General features: G+C 48.4%; 1 protein-coding gene across 1 annotated transcript in view; it reads right to left on the bottom strand.

Annotated features, from left to right (window-relative positions):
- Window positions 1–21,731, bottom strand: part of LOC142579353 (uncharacterized) — a 70,548-nt gene extending 48,817 nt beyond the window's left edge. The window contains exon 1 of the mRNA XM_075689450.1: window positions 21,607–21,731. Within this exon, the coding sequence (XP_075545565.1) occupies window positions 21,607–21,608 (2 nt within the window). The 5' untranslated portion in view covers window positions 21,609–21,731. The remainder of the gene's footprint in view (window positions 1–21,606) is intronic.
- Between the last annotated feature and the right edge of the window lie 263 nt (window positions 21,732–21,994).

Genomic DNA, 21,994 nt, shown 5'->3' with positions numbered 1-21,994 from the left:
TCGAGAGCTGGCTTAATTACATCGCTGAGTAACGACATTTATGGCGTGTCATTACATTCTACGTTCCACCGCTGAGAGTCAAACATACTGAACGTCAGCACACACACTATCGTGGCTATCTGACTGCGGGATTGCGTATACTGCAATCACAAAGCATACTTATTGAGTTTAATTATACGCTACCTCTAATACAGCGTGTTAAATGACGACTCATTACCCACGAGTTTCCATGTGGCATCGTTCAGCGTGCGACCACGGCCCAATTAAAAACCACAGCAAAGGCCGAGGCGATAAGCATAGATTAAAATTAAGCTTATTGCAAATGACGCTGTCCTTACGCACGTTCGCACTAGCGCCCGTAATGAGAATGCACGGCTGCGAGCCTTGTTGGTCCAGAAAGACGACGACAAAGTGATTTTCCTTCATTAGCGATTTTGTCCACTGGGACAGAATACCTAGAGCGGCTGGCCGGCTTCTATGAGACTGAAGAATCCCCAACAACCGGCCCTTGCTGTTGGCGATTATTAGTTCGTTTCCGGACTGCAGGGCTCGGATCTCCTGACATCGCTACAGCATATAAGAGACACATGGCATTTCGTTCTTGCGGCTTTATTATGCGGGAAAGAGAGGAAGTCATCGAGATACATTCATTGGAGTGCTGTAGGTTGTAGTGCAGTGTTGTTGTTTCTAACGTATACCGCCACTCTTCGCCCCCCCCCCTCCCCTGTATCTGAAACGCGAAACCCAGCTGTAATGGCTGAATGGCGGAATGCTATAAACTCACATCTGTGCCATTTCTTGAACATAAACGTTCTATGTATCGCTCATTTCTGACTGTCGCTATACCCGCGCCAACTTTCGCCGGAGTTACGCCAATTTCCGGACCACGAGTTCATTAACAACAAGTAATTATCGCTTCGCAGTCATCTCAAGCTCTGGTCTTCCACCAGATGTGTTAGTCCAGGTCCACATGCGTCACATCAGTCCACGGTTTCCCTGTGCGCGCGCTAATTCTCGCCCAGACAAAACAGTAATAAAATCGACAATCGCCGTGCAACACAAATTTCCGGCGCCTACTTGCGCGAATGTCTCTGTAACGAGGCACAAGCGACGTCGACTTGTGCAGAAAGAAAGTTAATTCCTCTTATACTTGTTTCCTCTCCGAGACGGCACGCTAAGTGGTCCGGTCGCCCAATTCCGAGAAGTCCCTCTCGCAAACCGCCAATTTCCGCAGTGCGCGTGAATATTTTTTTCACCCGCTGCCTGCCCGCGGCTCTTAAATAAGTTTTTCCCCCAACATGTACTATGTAGGCTGACTAATGAAGAGCGAATGATCTGGACGACAAGCGTCGTCAGGATCACTTCCGCTTCACCTCCTTCACTTGTGGGGCTAAAAAAACATAACAGCCAGTTTCATCACTATCATCGTAGTTAGTGAATCTCCTAAGCGGAAATAAAGAATCTCTGCGAGAGAGATAAGCCATAACAGCAACAAGTTTGTCACCAGCCTAGATACTGCGCATTGCATAAATGGGAGCGCCATGGCGCATATCATTGGTTGACAGTTCCAGCTAAACCACTTGCTTATTTCCGCTCAATTTTCTCAAAGAGATAGCATTTTGTAGTGTGTTTGGTTTATTACAAGTTTTAGGGAAATACTGACCAGTTTCGTCCAGGAAAACGGCAAAGGGGGTGCCGTCAGCGGCGACGCCGCTCCAAGCATGTCGATTCGACTGCAGCGGAATGGTGGCCGCATCTGTCACGGTTACGGTGATCACCGTCTTTTCGCCGTAGTAGTGACAGATGGTGCCACCGTTCCGTTGCAGCGCAATCGAAACATTTTGAGTGGCGTCGCCACAAACGATATCCCGAATTATTGTGGGCGAAACAGGGCAGCTAGCAGTGCCCGAAAAGGTGTTATTAAATCCAACTCGCTACAGATTACTACGTCTATGCGAAATATGAGCGTGAACAACCCAGTGGTTTAGCAAGAAGAGTGACGTATACCTGGCGCTCCCTATATGTGCACCAGCCATCTACAACCATGCAGACATATACTTTCGTGTGGCAAGTGTGGTCGGTCACATATGATCTGTTTAAAGATAGTGCGCTTGCAATCTAAAATGCAAATGTTCGCCATGGCGTAGCACATGCATGAACATGTTGAATTCGGTACGTTAGCGAACGCAGCAGCGCAAAAAGAAAGTTAGTGCTTTTGCATACACATACCAGTGTTCAGCGCAGTTTATCCGCCTCCTTGATGAAATGAGTAATCGCGGCAAGAATCCGAAACACATAAGAATGTCTAGGCTGATGTTTTAGGAGCATTCGGCCCTGATAGTACCTAAAGTCAAGAGAGAGAGAGAGAGAGAGAGAGAGAGAGAGAGAGAGAGGGAGGGGGGAAAGTCAGGAAGTTTAACCAGACGTTGTCTCGTTTACTACCCCACACCTGGGTAGGGGGATGGGAGAGAGAAAGAAAGAGAGAGGAGACACGAGTCTTGATTGCGCTTTCACGTGCACTAAGCAAGGTGCAGCATATATCTAAAGTCGGGCGCCCAAGTCTGTCGCCTTCAGGTACGGTAGAAGAGCTCGACTGGCTTTCTTGGCTGATGACCTGCGAGGCCACGCTCCGAAAACTTTTGCTTTTGTAAATGGCCTACACTAAAATAAAAAAAGAAAACCTTCATGAATAAATACTGCTAAAGATACTCGATTGTGTAAATTAGGAGCTCGATATTTCTGTTCCCCATTCTCTTCCCCCCAGTGTATGGAAGAAAACCGGACGCTCGTCTGGTTGACCTCCCTGCCTTCTCTATTAGTCATTAATTCTTCAGGCACTTTTCGCTGTAACTTTTGTTATTGGCACGCACAATTCAGGGCTCGTATTCACAGAAAGCTCTTCCGGTATAGAATTCTTCCCTCTTCATCTCTCTCTCTCTCTCCGCTATAGAATTGTCCGTAAGAGCAAATTCCAGCCAATCATGGTATTACATTTATTTTACTAGCGAAAGCAAACCGACTAATGGAAAAAAAAAACATTCACGAACGCTACAGGCTTGCGAATGCCGGCCCCAGAGATTTTAACAGCACATTTCTTCTCCGTTCTCAAAACGTTGTGCCTACTCGCGTGCGAAAACGACAAGCACCCTGCTTCGCCCCCCCACCCCCCTCCCAAGACGAAGCTACTATATATCAAAGACGGAGCCGAGGTCCCCCAACTGCGGTGGCTATAACCACCCCTTTGACAACGCGTGTTGGGGAGCGGGGGGTGTAGACGCGGCGCAGCCAAACCTGCCATTAGCACTCGGAGCTGGTGGACACGCATGACCGCCCAGTACAAGCGCCACAGCAGAGCAACCGCAGTCGAGCGCCACAACGCCTTCCCGCAAGGAGCAAGCAGTTTCGGCAAAGCTTTCTGTCGCTGCACTACGGCGGTACCTGCTCGGCAAACGAGCGCGGTAGTGGCGTGACTACCGACCGGAGAGAAAAAAGCGTTCCCTGCTTCGCTGCCGACAGAGACGCAGGTGTGCACTCTTGGGTGCCCAGCCAAAGCCAGGAAGTCATCCGGGAGAAGCAATTTCCGCCAGGCCCGCCGATTTTCGGCGCTTGCCGCCGCAGCATCGACCACACACCGATGGCGCCACGCGCGGAAAGAGGCCGCGTCGACGCGTGAGCCGAAACCATGCGAGCAACGGCGGTGCCCAGCGATGCTCAGAGTTGCGTGCAATGTGTCCTATAAAGACTGCCTACGGCAGTAAAAAAAAAAATGTTTTCGAGCGGAGTGATTTTCGGAGAGCCGTGATTAGTGCACGTTGGACATTCACATCCCTGTTTAACACGCGCACGCTGTGAGGACTGCGATTTGCGCTTTGGAGAAATGCCTGGTTAGAAACTTGGTTATTGGTCTGGACACGGATACTTAATTTACCTTTGCAGAAACACGAATATGGAATAGTTTAGGAACTGCCTTCTTGAAATTTTTGTATTTGAACCGTGCAGAAAACAGGTCAGAACAAACAAAAGTAAAACAAGCCGCCAGCTATAGTGGCTATGGCGTTGCGCTGCTAAGCAGGAGGTAGAAGATTCGGTCCTCGGTCGCGGCGGCCGCATCAAGCCCTTCCCACCCCCAACCCCCTTCATCCCCCTACGACGTGCCTCATAATCGGATCGTGCTTTTGGAACGTAAAACCCAAGAATTTAATTTTGTTATCTCAGGGTATGGAATAGCGTTTACATATATTCCAAAGAAAGAAAGAGAAAGGCAACGTTTCAAATAAGAAAATAAACACATATCTTGTTTAGGGCGCTTGCTAATCTTTAGGCGTCATTCACGTATATCACGTGTACTGGTAGTTTATCATTGCAGTAACTTGCGTAACAATTAAATGGCGAAATTCGCATTGTGAGTCTCCTAAATCTACGAGAAAAGGTGGATGATATCGACGAAACCATGCAGTGATTCACTGTTCAATTGCGACTGCGTAAGCGTACAAACAACGGCTTCGGAAATTCGGAAAACGTGGGCATTATATTTATAAACAAGGTGAAAGACGCAAAAAAAGAACATAAAATACTAGCGTGAGCAAATGACGCAACTTTCTCAGCACTACATAAAGTAAGCAACGACGGCGGTGATGAGAGGGTCGTGATGCTCTAAGCTGACATATACAGTCGTGCTTCCACACACAGCGTCTTTATTAGACTGCACCAACGCCTGGAACACTCAGCACAAAGTGCTTCAAATTGTTCGCGCTCTCATTCCCATGCGAATGCATAGCCAGAGCGAGAATTTCCCAGCCAGCGAGTAAGGCGCGTTAATGTTGCCGGCCGTATTCTGTACCTTACTTCATCCCGCAGCGCGCCTTCTACCCAAGGGGGTGAACGATTGCGAGGAAAAAAACATCTATTGATGTCGCGAGAAAAAGAAAAGAGAGAGAGAGAGAGAGTACAGTGGTTGAAGTGGCTAGGTCGCTCAGTGCTATCCTGCTTTCCCAACACGTGAACTGCGACGTACCCCAAGGCGCAAGCTGAATGCAACTTCAGCGCAATATTCGAGTCGGCGAGCTTACAAACCAGCGCACAGACTTCCCAAGGCCGCCCCGGCCAGCAGGCGGCGTGCGTAGCATACCGCGGCAGCGAACCGAGACTCTGGTTAGCGCAATCTGGTTTTCCGAATCCTTGGTCCGGAACTGCGCGCGCGTTTGATCTCGGTCGACCAATTGGCGCGTGCTGACACAAGACACTGGTGCTGCAAAGTGGCGCGGCCTCTTGTGCGGCTAACACGGCACTCCAAGGTCGGAAAGAGCGGAATGTGAATTCAGCGAATCGGGCGGAGTGGAGGTTACGTGAATTCCCACCGATCATCGGCTTAGAAGGCAGTGAAGCCACTTCTGTGCTTTAATGTGCTTCCGTGCGAGCACCTTTGACTCTGTAGTGTTGTCCGTGCACGCCTCTCTCTCTCTCTCTCTCTCTCTCTCTCTCTCTCTCTCTCTCTCTCTCTCTCTCTCTCTCTCTCTCTCCCCTACCCTTCTCCCCTCCTCCTGCGCAGGGTAGCCAACCGAACTCCTGACTGGCTAGCATCCCTGTACCTCCCTTTTATCTCTCTCTGCCTGTTTTTGCGAAGGGTTGCAGTTTTGAAACTTGCTGCACATTTGGGCGCTCTCAATTTCACGTGTGACTGTTGACCTGTGAAAGGTTCGAGCACAGTCTGCCTTCGGCGCGCAACTAAGGATATAGAAAAGAATGAACGATAAATTAGTGTTACGGAGTCCTTAAAAAAGCAGCCCTCTGAAGGAAGTGTTCGCTCTGGTATACTTAACTACACTTTTGGTAGCCCGTACAGCTATATTTCCAGGAATATCAAGTCACGACTCCGCCACGCTTTGCTTGCACTGACCGCATTATCTCTACGCCAATTGTTTTCGGAAGGAGTATTCGTCATTCACCTGACGGCACGCCAGTTTAGTAACTTGGAGGCTTTCATCGGCAATATGGGCAAAGCCTAGCCGTTTACAGCGTTACACCTCGCTTCAGAAGACACTTCACGGGGACGCATTAATTCCCCAGAGATACGTAGAGCGTTTTTTTTTTGTCTTTTTATATCGTTGCAACAGTGACGACGCTACAGCTATCGCACATGCAGTCAACTGAACCAGGTTTTGAAGAAAGAGAACGACTGCACGAGCTTTTACAAGTGCCGGTTCCTCGTTCATCACCATCAGAACGTTCGCTCATCCTCCCCACTCCTTCCATTAAACACAATGAAATGAATCTTCATTTGTAAGATGAGATAGTTAAAAAGCTACCATCCTTCACGCTTACATCCCCTCTGCTTTCAGCTATAGTGGTGCGCAACAGCTTCACATGGTACGCCTCTTAGCGTAATGGTGGACTCGGAACAACCCCGCACCTTTTCAGAGAGGCACCGCGTATTTTGCGAGTTTGAGGCAGCCAGCTATAAGCCTTAAAACGGTATATCCGAAGAGTGTGCAGCACAACAATGGAACGGGACGCCGCGGCTGCATTCATTTCGACAACACGACGACTGTTTGCCGGGAAATCCGAATGATTACGTCCGGCTCTGCCGCCGCAGGCTCGCTGCGACGCGCTCTGCCCAATCACGCGGCGAGGCTTGAAAACGGTGACGGGATTACCGGCTTCAAATCCCGAATCCCCCTCGACGGAGTGTTCGCGCCTCCGGGCCGAAACAAAGAGAGATGAAACAGAAGGGTGGGGAGGAATGGCCGCGCGGAGAACGCCGGGAGTTCATGAGGCCTCGCAGATAAATCTACGCATATATACGGCAGCTGGCGTCGCCAGTCATCCCTGTGATCCCCAAGGAAAACAAATTATATTGGGGGGGAGGGGGTGTGTAGGGTGTGCCGGTGGCGCTGGGAGAACGCGAGGGCGCAATCAAAGCCATACACACATAGCTGCGCAGTTTTTACAGGCTTAAGGATTCCTCCACGGCTGAGAAGAATAGGGATGTACTGAGTCGCTCGCCGGCGCTGCAATTCCGCTGATAGATGCTCGCGGCGCTGGCTGCGTAGACGCGGGAGAGCTGATTGTGTAAACGGTTTGCGCTGCACTGAGTGTGTAGAGAGCTCCGCAAAAGCCTCTCGCTAACTCGCGCACGCGAGGCGGCCATTCCTGCTTTTGAGGGCGAGCGAAGGTCTATAGTCGCGTCAGCGCGGAGTTTATCGCTCCACGCACACTGATTGATACGTGTGTGACGCAGACGCTACCATAAATATACGATGTGGAGCCGTGCGGGCGCCAGATAAAACCCGTGCCTTAAGTCCCAGTGAGGAGCAATGACCGATAAGCGTGCCTGGTTAGGTTATTCGATAAGACCGCTATGCACGACACGCGTAAACCTAACATGGCACGCACGACCGCTCCGCAAAGCTGGACAAGCTGCATTAAAGGAACTCAAATGAAGAACTCCATATCACTTTGTGCAGCTACATTATTTTTTAAAGGTGTCAGAGAAAACAAAAGCCCAAATTATCTTTCTGAATTTTGCGTTGAAACTAAGGTCGATGACGTTATGTTGGCGTTCACAAACTTCGTGACACATTGGAGTATTTGGGTTTCCTCTTTTTTTTTTAAATATGTCGTCATACTATAGCTCCTAGGTTGGCGTGTCCTTATCGTTGTTTTGTTTTCATAGCATGGCGCAATGTTCAAATGGAGTACAATAGCTTCAGCTCTCTTTCAAAAAGTAAGAAGTCTCAAAGATTTCGAGAGCTTACGACATCACGGAGGCCTGGCGCGCAAGACAAACTGACATTGTCTACCAAATTTCAATTCTGCGCCATTTCTTGCATAGCGCCTCTTCGTTCACTGTGAAACTTAGTTACTTGCTAGTACGCCTGTGTAATGTTCCATTTAATGCTGTCTGCTTACGCCATCTGACGAAGAAACCGCTTGCATTTGAGCCAATTCTGTTGCTGCAACTTCGCATCAACCAATTTCGACACACGGCCGGTCTAGACTGTTGCGCAAAGGCGCACCTCGATGTGCGCTTGCTGCAGAGGCACTGATTAAAGCCACTTTGCCATCGTCAAATCGGACATTTGCTGCACCTGCAGAATCAATTGTGCGCGCACTCTAGCCAGCGTTCCAACGCAACCTTCGCGGCACGTCGACGCGAACGCGCGAACTGCGACGCAGATTCGCACGTCAACCGCGTTAGCTGCTGCGACGCCGAAGCCAGATCTGCCATCATTAAGTCGGCTATTTGCACCGCCTGAAGACGCAACCCTCGATCCTTAGAGCGAAACGCTTCGGAGCAACCGATGCGTCGGTATACACGTGTCGACACGCTGCACGCAGACTGGAGAGCAAACGTGCGGGCGGCACGTCGAACGCGTTAGCTCCCGAGGCCCACTTAGGTGTCGGCAATCCTTTCTTGCCTTCCCTAGAACGGCAATATGGGCAGCTGACTCAAAAGAGGCTGCGGGAGCGGCCACGGTTTGGGAAAGCTAGCAGTCGCGTTGCGCGCATCGACAGATAATAGGAGGAGAAGGAGGAGGAGGAGGGGGAGGAGGAAGAGGCGAGGGACGCTCTAAATGGAGCTGGCCAAATGAGCGTCCTCAGGGAGAACAGAAAGACGCGCTGGCTAGCGCAATTGGCCGGGAGCCGAACGGAGCCGCCTTGCAACATCCCGCCAGCCTCCTTGACCCGCACAGGAAAAGCTACCAACGTGGGGAATCAGCCGTATACATAGGGAAGACGAGCAGGGGCGCAGCGATAATGCGGGGCATTGGCCCGTGCTTTCCCGCACCGCCGGTAGCCACTTGCGTGTGCCATGTGTAACGCCCTCATAAAGCTGCGCGTGAGCACACGGCATTTGTTCCTATTTGTCCTTAACGCCACGACCTCTCGCTTGTTACCGCTGAAGACGGGTTGGGAGCGAACGAAGGATCGGGGGAAGGGAGCAGGCTGAGAAGCGAGAAACGCTCAGTTATCTGTCGAGAAGGGGAAAGGTGTGCGTTGCGAGATGCGCCTGCTCGTCTGCTGAATTGCCGAAGAACGAGAAGTTTGACCGGTCAAATAGGCGACGACACGGGTGTTGGGACATCAGAAATGTTGTAACCTGACGCCCTCACTGAGCGAAATTGCATAGCTCGCAGGCGGGCCGATACCGCGATTGCAGCAGAACGCGGGAAGTGGAGGCTGGCATGCAGAGAATGGAGGTGTAGCAAGATTTCCAAGTGTTGTTTCGGTAATACACGCAGACGAATTTGCAAAAGTAGGGAGACATGGGCGAGTTGGTGTGGGAACACGTTGAAACAGCGCCATTGCGAGCATGTAAATGCGCTAAACAGACCTAGACGAGAGAGAGAGAGAGAGAGAGAGAGAGAGAGAGAGAGAGAGAGAGAGAGAGAGAGAGAGAGAGAGAGAGAGAGAGACGAGAAACACGTACTGCATCTTTCGTCCACGTTGCGCGTTCACACACTCGAAATGCTCAACCAACTCGCCCAACTGGCTGTTTTCCATCATGTGGGACGTGAAGACAATAAATTCAAGTTTCCTATTTCTTTTCTTCGCTTCATTGTATTAAAACAACGGATGGGATATCCATCGCTCAGTGAAGCCCATGTATACACGAACGCACATAATAATGCAATAGTGCAGCCCTCTTGTCATTGAGAAAATTGCACAGCTGCATGCATGTTGGCGCCGGAAAAGTTGTAGCAGGAGTAATTAAACACTGGAGGCATTCCAAAAGTTAAACTGCGGACTTCCTTCAGTGAAAACTCATCGCGAAGCGTGAAAGCGCTACATTTGCTATATTTTTTTATTATTTTGCTGTTAACGGTATTAAATCGAATACTTCTACACTAATGGCTCCGGGAAACTCGCATATGTATGCGCGTATACTCAATAAAATTAAAGAAAAGGACAGAAATTTTTATAATTATCGAAACGCATAATGGTTTCTTGAAGACTCTTATTTGTCGTGCAGCTTGACCCCACGCGTGTAAACCAGAACCATAAATGTACAAACCAACGCACTCAGACCCGTTGTATGTCGCGAGGTACTACTGTTTAAAGGGACGCTAAAGGTTACTATGAAATCAAGGTAAAGTGATAAAGCAATGCTCTGGAACGTCTAAGGCGTCAATATAATCGCGAACAGAGGCTTTAGTAACCGAGAAATTAGTAACCGAGACTCCCCAGCGACATTCCGGTACTAGGCCGATGACGAAGGCACTCGTCATCATAACTTATGTCACTAGTACTCAACTACTCGTATTAAAAAGATCATTTCATTAGGTTATAAGACGGAAGAAAATGCTACTTGTCTACTTCTATTCGATTCTAAGAAAAAATAACGTTTTGACGTTACCATTCAGTAGTATGGGTGGTCGAGAGGTTTCGTTTTCGCTCGACTGCGCGCTCGACTCTGCGCTGCGTGCGCTTTGGAGTTTCAGTTGTTTCGTTATCGCGTCGTGCTGCGCTGGTTCTGCTGGCTGGCGAAACTTGCATTTGGAACAAGCAGCGAGAATGCCACGTCCATGTGATGTCGTGGGATGCGCGAATGGTCGGCGGAACTTGGCCAAGGGCAGTTGCAGCGGCGAATCCAACGTTACTTACCACTGTGTGCCAACGAGTGAACCTCTCCATTTGAAGTGGTTAAGTTCCGTACCTCTGCCACAGCGCTTTGGCAAAGAGCCGAAAAATTGCATAGTGTGGTGCTCACTGCACTTTCGTCCAGAGGATTATGAGTTCAACGCCGACTTGCTGAAGACGTGTGGAATGCCTTTCAAAGCAATACTTTCCCGTAGCGCTGTTCCGTCGATCTTGCCTGCATTCTCTGAAGCACAAGAACAACTGCAGGTCGAAGACGGGGCGGTGAGTGCGGTATTTGGTTTTAACAAAGAAAAAGCTACAAATGTGCGAATATGTACGCCATGACATACAATTGCCGTCGTAGTAGTGCGCAACGACGCCGGCAGCGGGAGCTCTCAGCAGCAGGTCACGTTCATCAGTGCTTAAATCGCTGAAGTCGAGCCCAACATCGCGAACCAATGTGTCGTTGTCAGGGTCGTCCATTGCAACGAGCGTCAATGTTGGCGTCATAAAATGAAGCAGCAGCTTATCGTCGCGCGCTTTCCCTTCCGCTAGCCACCATAGTTCCGCTTTCGCGCTGCTGTCGGTTCTGTCTTGGCTCTGTTTCTGGCTGCGCGTTTGCGTTTTGCACAGAAAAGCCGCAGCGCCGTCTCCAGGCACCATGGCGGGCGCCGTTTTACTCACCAACGGCGCAAAGTCACTATGAGATCATGACGTCACCACTCCTCGATCGGAGGGCGGGCGATTTGAACTGCGCTATAGGTACGCGGACGCTTCAGAACGCATTTTCTCTTAAAATAAGTCTCCTCTTCGCATGAAACAAGCGTTTCGAGGTTTCTGGAATGGTATTTCAACAGTCCACTTTGACTTAATATTAACCTTTAGTGTCCCTTTAAGGCTACAAAGTGAAAACTATGGGACACACTTGGACAAGACTCGCTGAGTTCGCACATTCAGCTGGATTCAAGTGTACACGCCGGAAAAAATATCATGCCTACCTATAGGAGAAGAAACAGAAGGAAACGTCATAAAGCAATGTGCCCTCCCCCCCTAAAACAAAACAAAACAAAACAAGAAAAGTGTCCATAGAGCGCATCCAGAAGATCAAATGTTTCTTTCGAGCTCTAGGCGGGAGAGATGTTGTTTGTGGCCTTTTTTTTTTTTCGAATGCAGTAAGAGTTATTTACTGGCAACATCCGGGACCTATAAGACAGTTTTCTCACCGTCGCACGGACACACGCTATACCGACCGCGACAGGCACGAATAAATGCGACCGGGCCAATGGCTGTTCGGTTCTGCTCCTCGCGCTGTCGTTATTCTCTTTTTGTCGTTCTTGCGCAAGGCCGTTTTACGCGGTTACTCTGCGAGGATGCAATAAGCGTGCGCGCGCTAAAGAGTGAGACGGTGGGGCGAAAGGGGGTGTGGGGGGGAGGGGGTTGGATTGCGTGAATAGCTCCAGGACGGGGTGGTTCCATTTGGAGCGATCCCAAAACGAGACAAAGCAAACGCCGCCAGCCGAAGCCCGTCGCGACCACGTGGTCGCTCTTTACGGCTCTCCTTCGTCCAGGTGTGCGCGGCTGTAAACTGGCCGAAAAAGAAAGCTGCACGTTAGGGAAAGGAAAGGGCAGTGGTCGAGCGTTCGTTGCCTTGCCTGATAGCGCCATCGTAACGGTCGACGAGGGATGGGGGACAGAGGATAGGCTGTCGTAAATACGCCAAGTGTCCGAGGTCCAGGGAGGGAAGGACAATACCCATAAGGGATCGAAGATAAAAGAAAAGGTGGGACTTCTTTCTCCTGTTGCTCTCTCTGTTTCCCCCCCTCTCACCCCCCACCCCACCCTGCCCTCCCCTAAATAGTGCTGGTCTGCGTGCGTTAACAGCGAGCTTCTTAGCGTGCTTAAGCAGCGTGATACTCGTGCATAATGAGCAGGGACGCTGTGACACTCTCAGAGAGCGAAAGAGAGGTAGAGAAAGAAAACGAAAGGCACGGAGGTTATGCTTGTGGCCACCACACTCATGGGTAAGCCTTAGATGATCAGGCGTAGGCACGTACAGGTAAATAATGGGTTCGATGGAGGCTCGTGGATTAGCGCAATGCAGATTCCCAGGCCAGTTATGGGAAGACGTTTCGTGCATACGCAAGCACATATTTTGCACGTCTGAATGGTGATGTTGCTTGAGCCGGTCGCTTCCTGGCTGTACATAACGATAAACGGCATCAGAACAGGAGCGAGAAAATGTCCTCAAGACGACGCGCTATCCTGCCGATCTTTACGGCGTGGATCGCGTCTTAGCGTTGTTTACTCAACGTAGCCAAGCAATGAACGGCCCTAGCATATATTGTTCGGGCGTACAAATGTACGCGCACGCGTAGTGATCTAAGCTAGTGTTTACGGGGAGTATTCTGTAATGCAAGCTGGAGAGGTTAACACGCTCGGGCAGCCTACACCAGATGACTTTCGGCACCTATACCGTCACGCTTGATTGCACGAATTTGCAAGACTGACTTATTCGATCCGTTGAGACATCGAAAGCACCATTTGACTCTCTGGCGATGCACTCTCCCTTCGTGGAAAAAGAGTGAACAGGCTCAGTGGTTGACGAAACTCGCGGCAATCTTAAGCAAGCCGCAATACCGTTTGCATTCGGTGGAGCCCGTGCGAGTGATTCGCGTAGCTGTAAAGGAGAACGACTCGCCATGTTCAGACAGAGGACATTCGAAATTCTCGCAAATTCTTGGCCAATACACCACACAGTATACGCATGCGCCATTTTCTGTAGGGAAATCAGTCAAAACAAACCAATCGGTGGCGTTGGAGTGATCAACTATCGCAGTTGCAACCCAAGGCAATTGCTATGACGACGCTATGCGTACTACACCAGCGAAATAGCCGTATCGATGAGCGCAGAACCCTAAGTAACGGCAAGTTGTCACGAGTTGCATTTCACAAAACATGGAACCGTAATACCTCCTACCACTGCTTAACTAGAGATAATCGCTTAATTAGAGATAACCCCCTTATAGTTATAGATACTCGAACGAGCACTTATATACTTACAATACGCAAGATGTGTCGGCAACTTGAAAGTGCGCACGCTGGCGAGGTGGGCCTTTGAGAAACGATGACGATGCTTTGCCAGACATATTGTGAGCAATGAAAACTCTTGCGCTCCTCTGCGGGTGCAACGAAACGATCGAGCATCTTCTTTGTCAGTGCTCTCGTTTTAACCCACAAAGAGCAGTCCTCTCAGCCCCCTTAGACAAACTAGCCAAGCGCCCAATGACAGAAAACAAGATCCTTGGAACCTCGCCTACGCGAACATCAGCGCGATCCGCTATGAAGGCGCTGCTGCGATACTTGAAAGACACAGAACTTTCTGACAAATTGTGACTGTACACTGTGTGACGTAGGACTGTACGGTGACACTGCGTAAGACTAGGAACGCCTTTGCGGGCTGCGTGACAGTGCCCACAGAAATAGTTCGTGTGTACGTGCGTGTGTGTGCTTAGGTTTTTTTTTTCCTTTTTATCTTTCTTTCTTTCTCACCTATTACATCCCCTTGCCCCTCCCCCAGTACAGGGTAGCCAACCGGAGATAATCTCTGGTTAACCTCCCTGTCTTTCCTTTGCATTTCTCTCTCTCTTTCGCTCGCAAGGTAATTCCTGAGCGAATAATTTATTGCTTCGTTTCTTTTTGCTTTATCTGTCTGAAGTGAATTGCGAAACCAATTTAAGAACACGGAAACGCATAATTAAAAAAAGATCAGAATGTCAGAACACGAATTTATATGGTAACTGAACAAAAAAGGAAGACGTATGTTACAAAAAATCTTAATCGATAAACACGAGTGGCGACATTTAAATAAGTTCCGAAGCAATTTGAAATTTGAATTATATATACACTTCTTTCTACATTGAGATTCCTAATGAAAATGCATTAAAATGTAAACCGCAAATGTACACGGCTCCTGGTATTTATTAGGCGTTAATGTTTTGTGGATAACGTCGCGCGAAAGTGTTATTGAAATGAAAGTATTAGACGAGCAATACAACAAAACGGATGAATAAGCGCAACTTGTGTGTGCCCGTATATATATATATATATATATATATATATATGAGCGAGAGAGCTCGAATACTTTCTTGATACGCCTCGAGACAATGTAAAAAAAAAAAAAAAACGAGAACCCAAGATTAACGTCACAAGTTCGTAGCGTTGACGCGCTAGGAATTCGTGTCGGCACCTTGACCTTTTAAGACTGAGCCCCGAGCAGTATGATATACACAAGCAACAAGTTCTTCGCAGGTCGCGCGTTCAGACCGTTATATCAACTTACTACGAGTAACATTTCAAAGCATTCAAAGCAGCAAAGAGCAAATTAGACGTTGAAAACGAGCGCGCTGAGAAGATCTTAAATTATTTATTTTTTCACCCCCCAAAACAGACGTACATATATAACTTCTCCAGCCAAATCAGTGCGACAAATTGAAGGAGAGAAAAAGAGAACACGACCACCACCGCCGCCAACAACTGCAACAGCAACAAAAGCAGCAACGATCATGATCATGAGCATCATCATGATCATCATCATCATCCTGGTTACACCCACTGCAGGGAAAAGATCTCTCCTATACTTCTCCAACTACCGCGGTCAAGTACTAATTGTGGCCATCTTGTCCCTGCAAACTTAATCTCACCCGCCCACCTAACTTTCTGCCGCCCCCTGCTACGCTCCCCTTCCCTTGGAATTCAGTCCGTAACCCATAACGACCATCGGTTATCTTCCCTCCTCATTACAAGTCCTGCGCATGCCCATTTCTTTTTCTTGATTTCAACAAAGATGTCATTAACTCGCGTTTGTTCCCTCACCCAATCTGCTCTTTTCTTATCCCTTAACGTTACACCCATCATTCTTCTTTCCATAGCTTGTTGCGTCGTCCTCAATTTAAGTAGAATCCTTTTCCTAAGCCTGCAGCAACAGCAATAGCAACAACAACAGAAACGTCATTAAGCCTTGTGAATATCTGACAGATCATCAAGAATGACAGTAAGGCAGAGGAATTGAGTAGGAAAGGGACTTGCGGGAGTAGTAGCATCTGGTAACTATTCAGCGAAACTTGACAACCTAACCTAATTAATGGGGAAAACACTAGATCAGTTTACCACGATAAAGCGTTCCTTTAAAACTCCGTTGTCGTTAATTTTGAAATAATATGTAGATTAGTACAAGAGAAAATGAAGGTCATGGTTTCAGTTTCTTGAACTTCGCGCTGAATCCCCAACGCCGGCACGTCACTCCGTGTTGGCTCAGCAAATGTCCCTGAAGCTCGCCATGTTCAATCTTTGCCTCCTTTATACAACACAATGTAATCTATCTTTACCGCTAAATAATTAACTAGGCCCTACAAGACGCTGTCAAAATCAATGACGTCACAGCTAGCCAGCCATGGCGCGGGAACGCCACCCATATTTTGTTATTGCGCTCTTTCTGGCTTGCTAAACATCTTATCTTGGCACGAGAGCTCTTTTTGATATTCTAGAAGCACAATTTACTGATAAAGAAGAAATAATTTTTCTCTTTATAGTGTCCCTTTAACCTCCTATGTAAATGAGTAATATGCTAAGTGGGAAAAAATTCTTACGGTGCTGCCTTTCCGAGCGATTAAAAAAAAAAGAAAAAAAAAGCTAGTGCTCTTATATTTACTCGGCCAGTGAAGTTTACGCAAAGTGGTGCAATGCTATAACATAGGTCACTTGAGCGACGACGACAGGTTTCCAACTCGCTAAGATACATTAGGAAGCCAATTGCAGCATGAAGCTTGCTGCCATATAGCAGCCGACTTGAAAGAGATACGTGCGAAACATTCCACATTCCACACATATTGCTTGAGTCATTCACGTAGTTCTTCATATTAGATGGAGAAGATGGGAAAAAAAGATTCAAAAAAGAAAAACTCTCGTGGCAACGAGATTTAACCAAAAGCAGGAACGCCGACTAAGAGAACGATACCCGGTCCCAGACTTGACATTCGAAAACTTTAAATGCAATTTATGCCTATAATACTCTCTGCCGCAGCGACGCAGTCGCTATGTGTATTAAAGGAGTTCGTGGCTCTTTCGAGAGCCGCACTGCGAAAATGCGTCGCTGGAAGAAGAGGCTCCCTTGCGTTCCCGCGCAGCGAATTTAAAGTATATAAATTATCTATTGGAAATATCGCAAATAGGAGCACGGATTTACTGTATAGACGACGTTATACGGAAATGTAGTGTCTAAATTTAAAGCCGTGGGTGGTGGCCGGGGGGGGGGGGGGGGGGCGAGGAAGGCGAGTGAGCGCCATCGACAAAGAAGACATTATGATGAGCGCAAAGGTTTCACGATGGGAGGAATGAGCATTTAAAGAACGTTCCACAGAAAGGTTGTAATCGCTATTTAACTAGACACGACACAGGCTGAAGTAGCATCACACATTCCTGCGGATGACCCGCGGTCGAGCGTCACCCATGAATGAGTAAAGTGCTGCCCCCGTGGCGACATTGGGCACGTGGACGCACGCGACTACGTACTTTGTTCTTCCGCCTTAACTGGACAATGATAACGAAGTTTCAAGTTAAGAAAGGTTTGACATTACATTTATGGAATTGCTTATAGGTTGGTCTTATTGCGCTAAAGGAATTAATATGCCATAAAACATGCAAAAGAAGAAAGAGAGAGAGAAAGAGGTAAACTATTCTTTAAGCCACATTACTACTACATTTTTATCAGTTATGTTAAGATATGTATTATCTAACGAGGTAGGGTGTAATCCTCCAGCTCGCGGCAGCCACAATTCGATGGAGGCGTTATGCAGAGACGCTCGTGTGTACCCGTGTATAGCATGCTTTGGGTAAAGCTCTCAAAACTAATCCGGCGTGCCTTCGTAACGCACTGTGCCGTTTGCGGACGTTAAACCACGCAATTTTTTTAATGGACTCTGATTTTACGTAGGTCATCCCGCAGCGGACGTCTTAGTAGCGACAAAATGGTGCGTCGAGTATACAGGGAAACGAGTGAGTTGCCACGGCAAATCGGGGCCAACGGTCAACCCGTCGCTTCCGCGATCGTATTATATAGGAGGCGCCCATAAACGAAAGACGACGCAACGACGCAAAGTGCCGCTTTACTATCGCCACTATTTTCTTTTTCTTCGCTCCGCCTGTCGTGAAAAATAAAAATAAATAAAAAAAAACGCGTCGTAAAAGGAGGTTCGCGCTTGATGCACGAACAGCTTACAGCTCAACGCGCGTATCGGTGACAACAATACGTGCGCGCGTGTTACGTTCAACGATTGCGCAGATAAAGGAGCCGTTACACTTTCCGCGACGATTGTGCCACGATTTACCTTTTTTTTTCCTCCTCTCCCGTGTGGTGGTATAGCCTATATACTCCTCGCGACGCTGTATTATCGTACGACGCTGCACGATACAAAATGCTGTATACTGTAACGTTTAACGGCTAGTCACAGACGGGCTCTCGCTGAGGCCGTATAGTGAGGAAACGGGAAATGCTATAGTGAACATTGCCGCAAGTCGAAACGGTAAAATTATGGGCCCGAGGCAGTAAAAATAGGCCTTCGCGCTTGCGTGTCCTCCGCGTGTCAGGCAAAGCACGCGATTGAAACGCTATACACAACGCGTTATCGCCGCCGTGAAACTAAACTGGGCCAGCGCGCATCGTGCACATATATCGGGCGCTGTGCTTCAAACAAACAAACAAACAAACAAACGTAATGTACCAATGGTTAGCTTGTGCTCTGCATTTTCTTCGATTCCATGCTGCGGCAACAGCGTTCCGATGGGGGCAGAATGTAAAGACGCTCGTGTGCCGTGCACGTTAAAGAACCCGAGGTGTTCGAAATTAATCCGCAGACCTCCACTACGGCGTCACTTACAACCTACAGTGCAGTTCAGGCATTTCAAACGCCACAATGCATTTTTTTATGTATTCAAGTGCACGCTGATTGAGCTCTTTCATTACACCTTCTACAGGTCTGCACTTGAAGCAGAGGTGAAAAAATTGACAGTCACTTAAGTATCCTTACGTGATTTGAATGCGAAAGCATTATGACTTCTCTAATTAATTGGTTGTGTCCATGACATATAACGTCGTACATTGTGCCGTGTCCGTCACAACTCGACCTTGATACACCTTACTTCACCTTGCTCCAACTTATACCAACCTTAATCCGCCATAATCTACTTTAATCCGCCTTAATCCACCTTAGTACACCTTGCTCAATTTGTGCCAACCTTAATCTACCGTAATCTACTTTAATCCACCTTAATTTACTTTAATTCCCCTCCATTCCCTTTACTTCGCCTAATTCAGTTTACTCCGCCTTAAGTCACCTTATTCTAACTTGTTCTAACTTTAATTGTTTATTACAACTGACGTCATACAAGACGATGATGACGTCCCTGATTATTACTACTTGTTGCCTACAACACCACCTTTTCTGCCTCATGGGACATATAATGCTTTCGCATTATATGTCCCATAACAGGTCTAACAACAGCTCCCCAACTGTCGTTTGGGGAGCTGTTGCAGACCTCTGCAATCTTGCGGCTCGAGCTATGTTAGTTACTACGCTGCCGTAACTTCCACAATAAGTGGCGTCACATAGCTTGCTGGTCAGTAGGAACTAGTAAAACAGATTTTGTCAGGTGAACGAACGTTTTTTCTTTTTTCTCTTACAACGAGCCCTTCGTGACAGTATTCTGAACATAGCCCGTCGCGACATAACGCAGCCTACATAACTTGTCTGACATAATTCACTGAGGTGTTACGACACGACGAGTCAGGTAACCCGCGTCACTCAAGTGGCACAACACACGCACACGCACGCACGCACGCACGCACGCACGCACGCACGCACGCACGCACGCACGCACGCACGCACGCACGCACGCACGCACGCACGCACGCACGCACGCACGCACGCACGCACGCAGCGTGCCCGTGCACACGAGTCAAAGAAATGTGCTTCAGATTTGTCATACTAAGCGGATGTGTTACGCTGTCTGTGCTTTGCGCACTTACACGTAAACAGTTTCCAATCCGAATGGGAGACTGACGGCTAAAATACGGCTTAACCGCTCAAAATAATTTCGCGTGAGTGCGCCATACTTTTTTTTATTCTTTTGTTTTTCCGTGGTATGACTGCAGTGGCGCGTACATAGCGGAAACAGCTGCAAACCACCGTTACGCCCTATGGGTGCGCACTGCAGGGGGTGCCGCACCCTCCGCATTCTTAACACAGCTCGCTAAAGTCGGGTTGTTTGCGATGGACGAGTCACGTACGCGCACATTCATTCCGCACTTACCGTACGCAATAGGATCCTGGGGAGGTATTCTGCAAGAGTCCACCTAGTGGACTGTCCATTTCGGCCGCTGCTGATTGGCTGGGGCCGCTCATCTCCTCCTCCCTCGTACAGCTGCATCCAATCAGCAGCGGCCAAAATGGACAGTCCACTAGGTGGACTCCAGCAGAATACCTCCCCAGACATAATTCGTTAGTTAGTTTGTTTTTAATCTCGTGACCGCAGTGAGGCATGGGTTCAACAGAAAAGCAATATAGAGGAGACTACAGACAATATAACACCCCCTTGTGGGGTCTTTAAGGAAACAAAGTGAAGTGAAGTGAAATGCTCCATCGGGCAAAAGACAAGCTTACCTCTCGCCTTGCGGGCTGTAAATTTGTGCGTTTCAATCGAACAAGTTTAGAACATCAGTAGGCAGAGGGCTGTGTAGAACTACTGAACATATGGAATACAACCTTAATCCATAGTGAGCGGTACAAAGTCACATTCTAAGCTGCCTAAGTAAAATCTGCATGTTTTGCCCATCAAGCAGGTGGTATAACTACGTATGTAACGAACTAAAAAAAAAAGTCACTACAATAGAGAGAGAGAGAGAGGGAGGGAGGGAGGGAGGGAGGGAGGGAGGGAGGGAGGGAGGGAGGGAGGGAGGGAGGGAGGGATACAAGATTTAATGATATGCTAGAGGTGTTAGCCTGCCTGTTCGCCTGACATGCTACTCCAGGTGCTAGGTGATGAGTGTGACAAATACAGTGCAATAGAGTCACCGCACTCACTGCAATACAAGATGACAACAAGCTAAAGCATTAAAAAAACACGAGCGCAAAGCCTAAACCGGCACGAAAAACCTTAAAGAGCGCTCGCTAAGAAGAGTCAGCGTAATAAAAAAAGAACAATAAGTCCATCATCACTTCTTTACCTCCCGTTTCTGACACCTCTCTGCAAAGCACAGCACGTACGCTTGGGCTGATTACTCAACCTCTCGGGTTAACAGCTTATATTACCTTAAACCGCTACGCAGACAATGCCATATGCTGAAAGTAATAGCCTAGGTAACGAAACATGTGGACTCTTGGCACGAGACAAGCTGTGCGACCACTCAACAGACACGGTCCGGCTACAGCGTCAAATCTCGGAATTTGCAGCGCCAGCTCCATGTTAACCATTGGTGTTCTCGGTGATCTGCACAAATGTACTGCGATACCCGGGTGAATCTGATAGTCCGCAGGCGCTTCCACGCTGCTCGCTCTTTACTAAACAGTGTTGATAATGTCAGCGACGGCAACGTACATAACAAAACAACAGAGCCTAAATAGATAGAATATATCTAGGCTCTCTTGCTGAACCTAAAGGTATGCTACTGAACGAAACCGTCTGCTTTTAACGAAGCGAGGGACACGCCCGTATCTTTGTAGCTACCCGCATCGAGGCGAGCACACAGTGGCTTGACCGCAAAGCGAGCAACGAAGAATCCGAAAGAAGTCGAAATCCACTGTGCAAGCCGACACAAGTTCCGACAGCGCTGTAGGACAGAGTAAAAACACAAAAAAGACTTTACACTTTGACACATTTTGGCGGTTGTTTCTACGATCTATACGTAAAAAATTCCAACAAATCTAGTGAGAAAGAAAAGCCTGTTTGGAAACTACACGATTGCAAAAGACTCACATTGCCAACGCTTTCGATCAAAGCGGCGGCTACTCTGGCCGCAGCATCGCTGATGTCGGTGAAGTGTTTTTGCCGCGCTAACGACTACACGTGGAACGGATTCGAAGTAGAATGGCGTACGCCCCCGTGCGGAACGCAGCTGATGGCGCCGCTGTGGCGCGAACAACACGCAGCTGCTGCGCGCGATGCGCTGGAGCGACGTGGCGCGTGTTGCGAAAGTAAAGAATTCAAAAATGACAGGATCGCACCAGTGGCCTCCGTTATCCAAAACACAACAGAAACCCTGCTTCTCGGAGGCCTTACTAGATACCCTATGTTTTCCTAAAACAGTTGCCGTCAGTAGTGAGGATGATGCTATGGCGTGCAGACGCTAGGGGGGGCCTGTCAT

This window comes from Dermacentor variabilis, chromosome 4 (genome assembly GCF_050947875.1).
Source record: "Dermacentor variabilis isolate Ectoservices chromosome 4, ASM5094787v1, whole genome shotgun sequence".
Classification (NCBI taxonomy): domain Eukaryota; kingdom Metazoa; phylum Arthropoda; class Arachnida; order Ixodida; family Ixodidae; genus Dermacentor; species Dermacentor variabilis.
The sequence above is the reverse complement of the archived record's forward strand: the minus strand, read 5'-3'. Positions and strand labels throughout refer to the sequence as shown.